General features: G+C 35.5%; 1 protein-coding gene across 1 annotated transcript in view; it reads right to left on the reverse strand.

The window, feature by feature from the left end:
- Window positions 1–438: 438 nt before the first annotated feature.
- AHR (aryl hydrocarbon receptor) overlaps window positions 439–15,628 on the reverse strand; it is a 68,424-nt gene continuing 53,234 nt past the window's right edge. Inside the window, exons 6-11 of the mRNA XM_074863345.1 lie at window positions 13,743–13,873; window positions 12,664–12,866; window positions 10,906–11,015; window positions 9,274–9,415; window positions 7,207–8,476; window positions 439–3,260 (exon numbers count right to left, since the gene is read on the reverse strand). Of these exons, the coding sequence (XP_074719446.1) occupies window positions 3,105–3,260; window positions 7,207–8,476; window positions 9,274–9,415; window positions 10,906–11,015; window positions 12,664–12,866; window positions 13,743–13,873 (2,012 nt within the window). The 3' untranslated portion in view covers window positions 439–3,104. The remainder of the gene's footprint in view (window positions 3,261–7,206; window positions 8,477–9,273; window positions 9,416–10,905; window positions 11,016–12,663; window positions 12,867–13,742; window positions 13,874–15,628) is intronic.

Consider the following 15,628-nt stretch of genomic DNA (forward strand, 5'->3'; position numbering starts at 1 on the left):
TAGGTCACCAATGGCCAGCTACAAATCTCAAAGGAGAAAATGCTTCTTATTTTTAGCAGCATCTATGCAGAAATCTGTTCCTGCCTCAGTACTGTTCAACTGTGAATTTACTGTCACTAAGCAATGAATATAGAAGCCTTCCAACTGCTAATTGTGGCTTACTATTTACAAAGTTTATTTATAAACTCATTTTCATGCAAGTATAAAATCCTAATTCCATGGACAAATACACATTTGTTCACCACTAAATTATATACATTGTATTTGCATCTAATATTCAGAGAAGTGCAAAGTCTACAGTGATGTAAATAACAATAGTTTTGTAAACTATTAGATGATGAGCTCTCAAAAGCTATTAGTAACGGTATGATAATGTATTTTTTTTTTGTGTACTGCTGAAATCAAACATTTTTGCAGTAAAACAACATACATTTCAGCTACATTCAAGTGATTATTTTATTACCATATATTATGTCTTACAAACTTTACTGGAGATGAGAAAGAGCGCTACAAAACCATACCTTAACGCAAGAGGTGTATTGCATGGTATGTGCAGGCATAGCAAAGGAGAGGTAAGAACTGGAAAAAAACAAGCTAAGAAAACTTGTACAAAAATGGATAGTAATACTGACTAACACTGGGTTACAAATGTTACTTATAACAGACCTGAAGGGCTAATAGAGATCCAATTCAGAAACATCTGTGCACTGTAGGTACAGTTTGGTGCAGATCAAGAGTGCACTAATACAGTCAATGTTGTACGCATAAGATAACGCACAAAATACGCTGATATGCATATAAACAACTAATTTGTTTACAGTAAGTAGGGCAGCACAGTTGCAGTACTGCATCCTTGGCACTTAGTGATAGGACAACATGTATTTGGTTTAACTAAATTCATAAACAGGATATATACTGGTTTGTAAGATGTAAAACATACATCATCCCTTTGAACCTTCTGGTTTTACAGCATTTTTCTAATTTGCAAGTTCAAATGCAAACATGATAAACTAGCTAGATATGGAAGACGTTTCAGATATTGGCTTAAAACAAGACCTTCAATTAAAAAAATGACAGAATCACAAATTAATTCAAATGATATTAAATCTGTAACTGATGTCTTGTGCTGAAAACAAAATCTGAAACGTTAAAAAAAAAAGCAACCTTGTAATACAACCCACAATGTCTTTATGGGCTCTTCCTGAACAGTAATTGCTTCCTTAACGTCCCTTTCATATATGGTAATTTTACTTAAAAGAACTGCTGAATTTACTAATCTGAAAAATTGTAACTGAATTAGAAGTTTGGCCTAGCATATCACATCACACAGAATGGAAGAAAATATGCTCTTCTTCAAAGAAAGCATGTTTCAGCTACAAAACGATTACAATTGTAAGTGATTGTCCTTGTATTAAACAATATTAACAACCTTCTGGAGGGAGCCAGTTTACTTTTGCCTGTTTTAAACTGGCTAAATTACCATTTTATATTATATATAACAAATGTAATAAAATTGTTCTTAACATATAATGATGTAACACTTTAAAATTTACTGGTTTAAAATATTTTACAAAGACATTTTATTATATATGAACTATACAACACACAAGAGTATGAAATATTTTGAACATATACACATTTCTGTATTTTTCATGTAGATTATTATTCTGCACCAAACGTTGGTGTCTGCAATTCTAACAATCCTCTCAGATAAAAACAAAGCAAAAACCCAGAATGTTTTTGTGGATGTGGATTTTTTTTCCTGAAAATAAAACCTATTTCAAGGAGAATTTCTCTAATGACTTTTTTCTTTTCTGAATTTCACATTTTGCACAAAGCTTTTCAAATGGATCAACATACATAGAGAGAATAACCTCTCTGTACTTTGCAGTGCAATTTGCTAGGGATAAAGTTTAAACCAAAACTGACCCTTTCCCCGCTATGAACGTTGAAAACTGCAGTCAAAGTAAACATCAATACCAATCGCTACTGAGACTCCTTTCCCCTGAATTTAAAATGCAATCCTTTTCAATATCAATTTTAATGAAAATATTTGCATAGAGCAGCCTTGTATTATTTCTAAAGAATATTATGAGCATTTTAACACAAGATAAGGCACATGTTTTTCAGCATTAATAATCTAAAACTAAACCTGAGGCTCCTTCCCCTCAGCAAAATCTGCTTTTTTAATATACCCTGTATTACCTGAAGAAAGCAGAAAAGCAGTATAAAATAAACCAAAACTCTTTAGCTGAACTAAATTCAGAACGTTAATCACTCCTGATAATAGTGTAACAAATTCACAGATAAAGAATTAAGTCATTCTCTAAACAAATTACTTTTAGGGGAGAAAATAAAAAAATATACAGCCAGTAGCACTGTAGATGTTAGATAAAAGTTCACATAATATGGATGACATTTATAGTGAGTTTTGCTAAAATAAGCTCCCATCAGAAACAAGGTAGCTAAATTGTGAGGCACTTAAGGTTGACAAGAAAAGGAGGAATGCAAGGGGTCTGTTTCATAGAAAATCTGAAGTTGCATATCATATCCTTGTATTAAGCCTTCTATTAAAGTGCTAGAAATGGAGACTTAAAACAAAAGGATTTAAATATAAAATAAGTGATTAAAGAGCTTACTATGCATTAAAATTAAGTGCTTTTGATTCTCATGAATTCAGAGCTTTTATATTTTTTTAAAAATAAAGTCTGGAAATAATCCATGTGTGAAATCATCTTCCTTGTGCCATTGATGCTATTTGTAAAGTGCCCAATTATTTTCTAAACAACAAAACCATTTGCCTTATCTTATGTTGTATAGCATGACATAGTCTATAGTACATATGTAATCCATACTGCAATGACACAGTCAATCTGACGGAAAACAGCACATGCATACTTTTAGTCAGAAGTTTTAATCCCACCCGTCACTATAAAAAGCCAGGTCTTGGATTACATATCCACCAGTATATAGTGCAACCAACCTCATATTCTCAAAATGGAATTTAGCTGTTAAAGTCCGATACTCAAAGATAGACTTATCAAGCTTTTCCTCAGAGCAGCCTGATGCCCAGACAAAATCACAGATGGAGCTCTAGATCTGAATCACATAAATCCACTAGATGCCAAATCGGAGAAGGATCTGGGTTCTGTCGGATGATGAAGAGGCTGAAGATGTGTGGCAGTCTGTGCATTACTGATCACATCTAACTGAGAGGGATACGTTTCATTTACATTTCCTCCATTGAAACTGTTTTGGAACTGGCAGGAAAAAAGACAATATAAATGGTTAGTATGGGAAACCAATTTACTGATAAGTTTTTAAAAATCCTCCTAAAGACACTAATGCTGAATGATGAGAAGTTAATTTGCATTAAAGTAGGGTCTGAATCATGAGTGAAACTTACCCATGTTGAAGTCAGTGGGAGTCCTACTTCTGGCTAAGTAAAGAAACATGGCTATTATCTAAAGTGTAATATAGTTTCCATTTGTAGAAAGTACAGTCTGACTAAGCACTCTTAATTTCCACATCCAGCTGTTGCATTTTAAAAGCAACCTATTTACATACTTTCATGTCTGCAGTGGGAACCAGACTTTACAGCTCTTCCAGGAATGCACGTGCAAACCTATTAAGAAGCCGAAGCATACTACATTCAATCCACACAGAGCTGCCATAGGGTGGGCTTTTTTGACAAATGGTTTTCATAGTGACAATGCCAAGTAAGAGCAATGAATGGCTTTCATCAGTCTTGACATAATTGTTCATAGGATTATTTTAATCATCTGATGTAATGCTTCCTGTCATGCTACAGAAAAGTCACTTTATCTATAAAATACTTCACTCAGTCATGCAAAGAAAATACAACAAAGTGTTTTAAACATTTCCATCATCTCTTCAGGAGTAACTTATATCCTAAGTACTCATTCATTCAAGGTTTGTCCTTAAAAACATATATTACACACACATTCATTCATCTGTCAAAACATGCTGGGTTTTGGAAACTTCTTTTTTTTTTTCCTTGTGCACAAACACTGAAATTTGACTAACTGCACAGTTCTTCTAAATTTTTAACAACAAGACTACAGACAGGTGAATTACGTTTTTTATCAAAGTTGCCATACTTTTAAAGACAGCTACGATAACATAAACTAGGATTACTTCTGACAGAAGATGATTATTTCTATATTCTTCATTAACAAGACAAGCACACTCATTAAAATTTCTAAGAAACTTCTCAACACAGAATTTAGTACTTAGCAAGGTTTTTCCTGCTTAATAAAAGAATACCGATCTTAAGCTATCAAATTATCAAAGGCCTTTCTGCCCTGTCCATCACTGAAAGTGTTTTTAGACTACATTGGCTATGACCCTACCGTAATTACAAGTTAGGCAGAAGGTCAAGGCAGATGACCACAACAGACCCTTCTGGCTTTCTAATCCCCTAGTCTTTTCATGTAGAAATCGATGGGAGTTAGAAGGTTGAGGAAAGTATAGCAATCATGGCTTGGGTAGCAACGTCTGTCCCCTCTCCAGACCCCAGCCGCTGCTAGGGATGTCAGCGTGCTAAATCCAGCCACAAAGACTGCCCTACTTTGGCTGTGTGAACGTAAGCTCAGACAGCAGTATCCTATCTGCTTAGTCACATCCTTACTAAAGTTACCAATTAGCAATAAAATCAAACCTTAAGTTTATTATCATAAGCAGTGATACATTCTCCCCATTTACAATAAAGAAATATGTATTATTTGCCATCATGAGTTTGGCATAGGTGATATTTTACAAGATTCCTCCAGGTGCAGCAGCTATCCTTCTGACTTACTAGTTCCCACAGGTCCTCATACTTTAAAGTTCTTAGTTCCTCTGATACAAGACTAAATACAATCTCTGTAATATAAGCATATATAAATATAGAGTTATCTTTCTCTGGAGCAATGACATTTCTAGGTAAAAAAATGTTTCTACATTAAAACATTTCTCAATGTAACAACTTTGGTTTACATAGAGCCTTACTTTGCCCTCAATCTATAAAAATGTTAATTAGCAGATGTGACTAGAGGTCAAAACTGAGTACAGTCTAACACAAGAGATGTTGGGGTTTTTTTCATGTGAACAGTGTATAGCAGTATGGGCTGCAAAAGTCAATCCTATTTGGTTTAGGAACAAGCAGTCTCTTCCCACCCCCTACTGCACCCAGCTGACACACAGAAGTTTTGGACCCACAAGGACTTGGAGATCAGCTATCTACAATCACTCTTTAACAAAAGGAGTTGGGTGAATAATCCTTCCTTATCTCATCGAGAAGCATGTTCCTCTTTTAAGCTCATTTGGACAAATGTTCAGCAGTTCTCTTCAGAGGTAAACAGGAGTTAACATGCAGAAGGGTAGTATCAGTTCTGCACTAGGTTTCTGCTTATGCAATGCTATCCAGATCCACACAGCACAGGTATACCATAGCAAGAGGGGCTGAATTTGCCTCTGAACAACTTAAGTAAGGATAACTTTTCACAAAGCGGCCTTTGTTCAATTTTTTACGACAAACTAGCTAAATGCGATATTGTTACTGCAGCACAGCATTCTAGTAAGTATGAAGTAATAGATGTATTCATTTATTGCATTCAGAGATGTCGTCTTAGTCATTAAACGTTTTACAGATAGATGAGAAGAAAAAATAAGCAAAAAAACAACAAAAAGGGGGCATAACAAAAATTATTAAGGCAGCATAACAAGAAAATAACCTACAAAAGAAATGCATTTGAAACCAACCATTAAAAAGAAAGAAATGGAATTGCTTCTACACTGGCTGTTCAAAACTAATGCACAAAACCAGTATAGCTTTTGTGAAAATAACAATTCTATATCATTCTATACCAATAACAGACTTGGATGACTCTCAAACTGCTCTGCAACCCTACTATCAAGCACTATGAAGGACTAATAACACTGACTACAGCCAGGGAACATACAGCCAAGCACTGTTCAAGATTGCGCACTGCAGTTTGCCAAAGTCACTTCATGCTATTTCAGCCCTTGGGCAATCGGGCAGAAGCTATTTGTCTTGCTGAACTGTCCTACATTTTAGCTAAATTTCTGCAATTCAGCAACTATATTTTTTCCACTAGTGAAGCAGTTTTAAAAGGATAGGTATTGCACTTATATTAAACATACCAAAAAACTGGTTATGTTCTACTTGCATTCCTCACCTCTGTCTTGTGTAGGTTAAATGCCAATTAATACTTTAATTCTGTAAATACTTATGCATGTGCATAAGCATTTGTAGGATCAGTACTTTAGAACATTAACTCGCTGAGGTAATAAAAAAGAATTGAGGCTGTACTTGAGCAGCACTATCAGAAATAAAATAGTACAATTTAAAGTACTTCAACAAAGGTTATTCAGCATCAGGAACTGCCTTAGTAATTGAATTTTTTTATTTGTAAGTTAATTTTACCTGTGAAGAACTACGCTTAAAACTGTAGTCTGTGCTATGGTCGGGCTCCTTTCTTCTACGGCTTTTATTGTGCGTTCTAATTAGCACAATGTCAAAAAGGTCCAACTTACCTACTGTGGATATAATTTTTTCCTGCTCTTTTGTCTTCAGTAGACAATTTAGACAGCAGCTTGCAGAATGAGATGACTTTCACTTATGACAATATATTAAAATATTTCTGCAGTATCATTGTGTGTAGAAATGCAATAGTTCTTAATATTTCATGCTATTTATGTGATATAATCTGATAATTTAAGAAATTCCAAAATCATCGAAGAATCTGAGTAGCTAGAGAACAGTAACATTTTAAAAACAAGATATTTTTCTGGATCCTTACAACATATTTCATAAAAATGAATGTGTGAGACAATATTACTGACATCATTCCACTCCTCTAAAAAAGGTGTAAGCAAATACCAAGCTTTTGACCAATCTGTTTTTCCTTTGCTCCTACTGGGAAAATTACTGGTAGGTACAACAGACTAGTTCACTCACTCTTGCTTTAATACTGCCAGAGAGCAACCAGTCTATAAAAACTTGACCAAACGCAACCCTCTTCAATCTAATGAACAAATAAATCAAGGACATTTACACACTGCTAACCCATCAGTTTCAAACTCAGTGATTCAGTTATGACAAACTCTGCATCCCAGTAGCCACCCAAACCAGTAAAAACATGATTCAAAATGCAAGCAATACAGCAATGCTGTTTATCTTACCTTGTTCAACAGAGTTTGTTGACTTGCCATCATAGGATCATACGGCATTTGATCCATGCAGCTGGGCTGTGCTTCTTGTGTGCACTGGTACATAGAAACAGCACCTGCATAGCATGTTTGAGGAGTCAGCATAACCGACTCGGAGTTTATCCCACACTCATGATTTTCAGGGGCTTGCTGCAAACAACTGAGAAAATCCTCCAAGTTGGAAGAATCAGAATAGGTCAATCTGTCAAAATCTGCTACAGGGAAATCCATTTGAGCAAAATTAGAAAGCTGTGGCATCGTTGCTGGGGGTTGCTTGTAAGGTATAAACTCTTGCCTACACGCATAAGGGGAAGTGTTTACTTCTGATTTGTAAGATAACTCGGATGTAGTGGCATGCATGCCAGGGAATACATATTGCTGGGGCTGCTGCTGCGAGCAGCTAAGAGGCATGCTGGTGTCAGAGCTCCAATTTGTGAACATCCCATTGACTTGCATATGTTTCATCTTTTGACAGAGCTGCTGCTGCTGCTGTTGCTGCTGCTGCTCCATGAGCTGTTTCTGGTGCTGATGAAGTTGATGTGGATCTAACTCTTGCTGTACCAAGCAACCTTCATTCTGGACCAGGGGTTGTTGCTGGTTACAGCCTGAATATAAGAAGTCAGACTTACTTAAGGAATCCTGAACATAAGTCAGGATTTCATCAGTTATGTCGATGTCCCCAATATCATCCACGCCAGATAATTCAGTTTTAAAAAACTCCTCATCCTGCTGAATACACTTTAGGTCTTCAAAGTCAATACCCAGATTTTTCATGATGCTGTACAAATCACTGGTTTTGTTATCTTGAAAGAGTGCTGCACTGTCTTCAGGAAGTGGAACAGTACTGTCCTGGGAACACTCCATTAGTTCCCGTTTGAGAATGTTGTCATTTCCAGCAGGTAGGAGATTATCCGTCCAGCCGCTGCTAACAACACCACCCAGTTCATCCCTGCTGTCTGCAAAGAAGTTCCGCTCAAAGGAAAGTTTATGTGATGCTGGAGGGCAGAGATACACAGACTCATCTTGCCTTAACATGGCACCTAGCAGGGAGTTTGGATCCACAGAATCATTGTGTAGCGTTGCTTTGGCTCCTTTTCCTGTCGTGCTTTTATTCTTCAGCTGAGAGGGATCCATTAGGCCCGACATAGGGAAAGATACCTCATATAACACAGCCTCACCAGTGGCAAACATGAAGGGCAGCTTCATGTTACGCTTCCGTAGATGTTCTGCCCCTTCTTCATCTCTGAAAATAAATCATATATAGCATAATACTGCAGTACTGAACAGTTACTGTAATCTTTTTGTCCCCTGGAATGACTATAAAAAAAACCCAAACTGTTCTATTTGTGGTCATGTTTCAAATTCCTAGCTACTCCAGCTCAATTTGGCTGAGTTAAACCAAGAGGCAGATTATGAAATAAGGAGCTTATGACTGTAATACCACCTTTGCATATTACATTTGTAATTAAATCTAAATCGCATACACCATTTTCTATGCATTATGAGTTGAAATAAAAATAAGTGGGCTTTGTTCCATGCATTATATTTTTCTTGGCATAGCAAGCAAATGAATACTTCTATACTGAAGTATCTCTTTTCTCCATTTTACAGACTTCACAGCAAAAATTATTTAACATGTATAATAATGCTGAACTAGGTAAAATTTAGTTCAGCACCATAAAGGACTTTATTTCTTTGTTATCTGTTGTTTCTTCTACAAAACTCCAGTTGGATTTCTTAAGCTTTGCTAATGGGGATACTGAATTAAAAATAGGTTGGAGTAACTTGATGCTTGCACCACTGCTCTTATCCTTTACATGAAATCAAAATGTCTAAAGTTTTACATGTAAAGGACTATGCCACATAAGTACTGAAATACCAGGATTCTTTTCAATGTTTGTTACCAAATTTAAAGAGGTTTTCTTTATGGAGTTCAGGATTTAAAGGGGGTTTATTTAAAAATAAAGAATTCCTTCCTCAATATAAACAAGCTCAAAAGTTTTCAGTTTTTGAAGTACACTGCTTTATGTGATGACTTACGTAAGAGGTCTTTGTGTGGCAATGATGTAATCTGGTCTTCCATTTTTGTAGACAAGACGTGCATTTGCCTGTACCCAGGCCCATCGATTTTCTTTGGTTAGAAGCCTAAATACAGTCATTCCACTCTCACCCGTCTTCATCACTAGAGTTAAAAAGTAAGCATACTGTTTACTGTCCACTGAACAAAAATAGGAAAATCTGGCATGTCATGAAAGTAATCCCATTTGTAGAGCAATTTTACAAATCTCATGTCCTTAATCACCCATTTCTGTGTGGCACTAATGTATTCCTGGTGAAACAGGATGATCATTCACTTTAAGATGTCTACTTTAATTTACTGGTAAAATAAAACCCAAAACTGCAAGCAGTTGTAAGATATCCACTACAGATTGGCAACATCCTATATGGAGCTTCATCCATTATTTCTGCAATAACAGAAACTAATAAGTACTAGAACGTATAAATGACAAAAGCCTAAGTTTCATTTACATCCAAAAAGTGACTATGACTTAAGGAATTAGAAAACACAGTAGCTCTGAATCCAATTCTTTCAGATTTTGACTGGTTAATGCAGAGGTACTTCAAAATCCATTATTTTTCACTCCCACTATCACTTCACTAAGCAATGCTTGATAAACACTACATTTTGGTTGTACATTGCTGAAAACACTTCATTGCTAGACAGAAAAATTAAATTTAAAAAATATTAGGAAAGTTTAAGAATCCTAACCAAAAATAATCTTTGCTACAAGACCTCTTTTTTATCTCAGCATCAGAAATGGAGCAAAACCAGTTTTAAGACAAAGTTTCAAACAAAATTTCAAACGTTCTGTTCTGGAAATATTTCTTTTCTTATACCCTACCAAACAAATCAACCCACTGACAGGCAACAGTGACAACTATACCCGAAACAGAAAACCTGCTTAATACAGGTTGAGAACTAACCTACTGAGAGGGATTATTCAATTATATATCAGGGGATAAAGGGAAAAAATTTTTCATGAGAAGTCAGTAGAAAATGAGAAGCACAAAAATATCCTGAAAATGTTTCTGTAACTTCCAAAGACAAACATGTTACAGCTAACAGAGACAGAAGTTGTCCACTAAATAGTTACATATCAGAAAGCTGATGGTTATTTTCTTAGCTTAAAATATACTTCCTTCCTTAAGTTGTTACCTAAACCAAATCAAGCTGCCAAGAATCAAAACTAGAAATCTATAGGACACTAGCATGCTAAATCAGAGATTAATTTCTGTCAAAAATCTTACACTGATATCAAAAGAAAATGCTTTATTTAACTTCTTAACAGGAAAGCTATCTTTGAAATAGTCCCTTTGCCCAAAGGAAGTTGTTGAAATAGCAGAAGTTGGGTTGAGCAGAGAAGGAAGTGAGATGAGCAAGATGTGACAGAAACAGGAATATATAACCTAAAAGGGTCTAGATAGGAATATTAAATATTTCTTCATCCTTCCTAACTTTTTATAGGGAGGAAAAGATCACATTAATAGTGTTCTTTTTTGTTTTTGTTTTGTTTTGTTTTTTAAAAAAAAAATAGTACTTCATAGTATTTTTTCAGTATGAATGTAATCCATGCTTTGATTTTTCACCCTTTCTCAGGGAATGAAGCTTACTTCGGACATGGTTTTCAGCACAATAAAGCATATCAGCTGCATGAACAAACTGGTATCCTGTTCCTCTCATACACAGTTCTGCTTCAGTGTATCCCAGGACAATCTTTCCTCTGGAAGGTAAAAACAAAAAATTGCAACACTGCTGATGAACCAACTCACAGAATGAATGCCAAGCAAACTAATTACGGCTGGAACATTTCAGACGCAAATGCTAACTCCATTTTGTTGCAACATCAATTGTATGCGGAATCATGACAGTTCTAATAAAAAAAATACAATTAACAAATCATAACATTTTTAGCAAAATTACTAGATCATTAAAAAAATAATGTGTCTACAGTTCAGCTAGACTCTTATTTCCATACTTTTGAATATACTCATATCAGGTAGTTCCAATTTGTTGCAATTAAAGACACTGTTTGCTTAGCCCTGTTTCATAGCATTTACCTATAGGTGCTTGCATGTAGAATTAACTTCAGTTATCTAAAGCTTCTTGCCTAAATTAGTATTTTCAGTAGCTTAAAACTCAAAACAGGGCATATCTCAGAACTACATCCCTTTCGCTGTCGACTGGTTTGGGACCCCTGTGTTTGCATTTAAGCTTTCTAAGATATACCTCAGAAGAGTACTGGCAATAGAGTCATGTTTGACACTGGTAGCTAAAATTAGAGTATTTTACTAGAGGTCAGGGAGATGAAGAACTTAACCGCATTTGTGTGAGCGCTATGAAATGCACAATCGAATGAAATAGTGAAAAAGAGACTGAAACAGGATTTGAAACAAAGAAATGAAGATCCAAAGATAGAAAAACAAAAAAGTAGGGATGGGGAACAATATATGCAAAAGTGTAAAACATGACAAAAGTGTAAACACATGACAAAAATTGAAGGTTTCAAGTGAAGTATAATGAAAAAAAAAATCAGACGAAAGAAAAGCCTGTGTTAACATCTTGTTAACTTTTACTAGTATCAGTTTATAAAATCCAAGAAAAACATTTTGGTTTAGCAACAGACAGAATACTAACTTGACTCTACATTATCCTATAAGTAGACATGGAAATCCACATGAGAGATTCCACTGAAAATGAGTCTGAAAGCTGAGAGCATTATCAGTCAAAAATAGGAAGGAAGGGAAAAGGAAGGAAGGAGGCCAGAGGCTTTTGTTTTGATAAAGAAGCATCTTAACAGGCTTCTTGCCATGTTGATGAATAGTTACGTTATGTTGATCTAGTAATGCAATAGTGTTTCCAGTTTTTATATAGAGGAAAGAATGGTTTGGAAATGGTAAAAGGCATAGTATGAAAAAAGGACTTAATTTGCTTATTTTGAAGTAAATAACATTTCCATTGTACTTTACATCTATTTTAACTGAAGGAGAAAACATGCATGTAGAACAAAATGAAACACTTGTTCTATCACTTCTAAAACCAAATTTCAACCAGATTTAAACATCAAACTTTTGTTCTTCCCTTAGTCATTAGCATTGTGTCTTTCAGGTTGTTTCGGTTTTTGGGGGTTTTGGGTGGGTTCTTCTGTTTTTTTAATGAGTCAGCAAGCAATATGCCCTTTCAAGGAAGTACACTATGACAATTCCATTTCTCTTTACTTACTAGCAGGGCTGAAGAGAAAAATCCTAACAGTTCCTAAACAATCATCAGTGTTGACTGAAACAGTAGCCAGCTTTATATTTGAAATAAATACTTGAAACATATCTCATCAGCAAATTGTTAGAGTATTATGAAGAATAATTTACACCTACTTTGCATCACATCCAGTAGGTGTGAAATCCAATTTGTGTTTTGTTCTGAAGATGAAGTTTTTGGTTCGGATTTCAAGGATAGATGGTGGTTGCAGGGGAGTAGCTACTGCAAACAAAGCAAGCTGAGGAGACAAAGTAGCACCATCCTTCCCTTTCTTGTTTTGTCCATGGAGAAACTTCAATCGTCCTTGAAAATTCATAGCCTTAGGATGAAGAAAAAAGTAATTGTTATACATTAGAGATATTTAGGGGTAAGATATTTCTTTTATGATGTAAAACATATATTTATTTTTTTAAGATCCATCAGATTCAAGTTTTGTAGCATGGCATACACAGAAGTTAACTAACAAGTACAGAATACTGTTGTTATATTCCTGAGTATATCACTTTGAGATCTACTAATAAACTCACTGGAAGAACAACTAATGGGAAGGTTGTTTTGTAAAAAACACCCCAAATATGTAACAGCAAATTCCAGCTGGATCTTCTAATATTCTAATGAATATGGCATTACACATACATCCAATTAATATTATTTCTCTTGCATTTCTGTCAGTCATTTGTATAAAATATGCAAATGTGTACAACTGCAAAACCCTATATAAACAATTCTACTTGTAAGAGGTCACTTTGAAGGTGATAAACTTCAAATGCAAATTTCTCTTAAAATCTACAGCATTAACAAACAAATGTATTTAAAAAACCAAGGACAGACTTTCCCAAGTAAGGGAAAGCTATGGTTCTGTTAGTTATTAAGACTTATCACAAGACACCCAACAGAAAATAATCTCTGTAATGCTTTTTTATCTGCAAATCACACAGTACTTTACAAAAGCAGATGCTTATTCATATTCCACTGAGGAATCTGAGCCATGAGAAATGAGAGAACTAGCACCTGGCTGTAACAACATGTTGAAGGGGACACACTCAGCGTCACTATCTGAAACATACCAGTTCATGCAGCTCAGATATCTATGAAGACTTAACAAATAAAGTAAGTTGCTGTATATTTTGTAAGGACAATGCAGATTTCCAACTTGCAAGCATGTGTGGAAGTTTTTACATAACTCCATACTCACCAGGAACCCAGATGAATTATCCAGGAGGCATCGTAACCTGCAGATGAAATTCCTTTCCATAAAGGAAGAATTCTCTGGAGGAAGTTGGTCTGGGTTATAATAGGTTGCTGGCTGTGAAAAGCCATTATCTCCTACAGGAAAGGATTATTTATAAGGATTATTTTTAGAAGAACACCTAGTGAAGGCTATCTATAACAAATCCTCTTCCGTCTCATAAACAAAGCTTTAGGTCATGACCTGAGCAAGAACAATGTAAACTGGAAACGTCCTCAGAACCTATACTGATTATAACACTAGGTTAAGTATCAGTTCTTCTGATGGGATGGTTTTACAGGTTACGGTATTGCAAAACTGCATGCAATTTTTTTTAAGTGGTGTTTTTTGGTGTTTTGTTTCGGGTTCTTGTTTGTTTAGTTCTTAATTTATTCATTATGTTTGTCAGCAATCTAGATTCTGAATCAGTTGCAGAGAGCAGAGTTCTTAGCAAAGAGCACACCCACATTTCTGCAATGGCAGGATCTGCAAAAGGCATAGTGACTATAGGAACGGAGTATTCAAAAGCTCAGTAGATGGTATCAAACTGTGAAACTGTCCATTTCCAGACAGCCAGGTGAAAGCTGTAGCAATAAATAAAAAGAAGCATCTTTAGGGAACCACCACAATAAATCAATATGAGTACTTTCTCTAAAGGATGCAAAAAACCCACTACTAAACAGTGAAAATATTTCTGGGCTGTGCTGATCAGGAAAACAGCATAGTTTCATCTCCAGAGGAACCTGGAATATTTGTGTTTTGTGGGTTTTGGTTGGTTGGTTAAAAAAAAAGACTGAAAACCATGACTGATAACTAGCATAACAACCCGATATTCTTCTGCCACTTCGGGACAAGCATTTGCTGCTAAGTGGCATTTAGAAAACAGACTTAAACATTTGGAATATAAAGTAAAAACAGAAGGTAAATCAATAAACTTCTGATAGAATACATATGTTCTGTGTGAGACTACATACAGAGATACCAGAGCAGGTCTACTCACAGCAAATTTAGTAAAGTGATCTTGTTTGTAATACATCTAAAAAACCACAAACTAGTCATTCCCTAGGAATTCATACATGCAGAAAATTAAGAAAAAAGTGTAAAATGCTATTTTAGAGGCTAAATACTCTGTAATTTAAAAAATAGTCCATATACTCCGAGAGAAGTGGTTGCCATGTACAAAGGAGAATACAGATTTTAAGAAAGAACCCATACTGATCTTCCGGACCTGGAGATAAAGTCAGGGAGAGCATGTCACTTATCCACACTCCACATTATGTTCTCTGAAACATAATTTTGTCTCTTGGACAGCTGGAGAAACTTACAGATAGTCTAGGTGGTTTGTACAGTGGCAAATCAATCACAAAGGCAAACAAATCATGACCAAAAGCCAGTTCAATTTAATCCCCTATGAATTCAAGGGACTGGAGGCACATGAGATTGCTGATGGCTCACCAAGAGGCCTTGCAACCTAAGGTCATATAAATCCAACAAGAATCCAGAGTTATCCAGTTTTTCAGATAAAATCAGGGGATATCTCTTTTCTTCTTTTTTTTCTTAAAAGAACTGCTATGCAAGATCAATTTTTGCTGAACAAACTTCGCGGTATGGAGAAAAAGAAAGAGGGCTCTAGCTGATAGTGTGTATGAAAAAGGATAATCTGAAATTACGGCCATCTGCAGAACAGTGTATCGGCCAAAGCCACCATTATGAGCTGATCCCACACATACAGGAACTCAGATACTTGTAGTCCAAGATAGTTACCTCCTAACTTTGATATCAGAAAATAACAAATTCCCACACTTGTCATATGGATGGTTCTGAACAGTCAAAAGCAATCTTACTTCCTTACT

Source organism: Strix uralensis, chromosome 1 (assembly GCF_047716275.1).
Source record: "Strix uralensis isolate ZFMK-TIS-50842 chromosome 1, bStrUra1, whole genome shotgun sequence".
NCBI lineage: Eukaryota > Metazoa > Chordata > Aves > Strigiformes > Strigidae > Strix > Strix uralensis.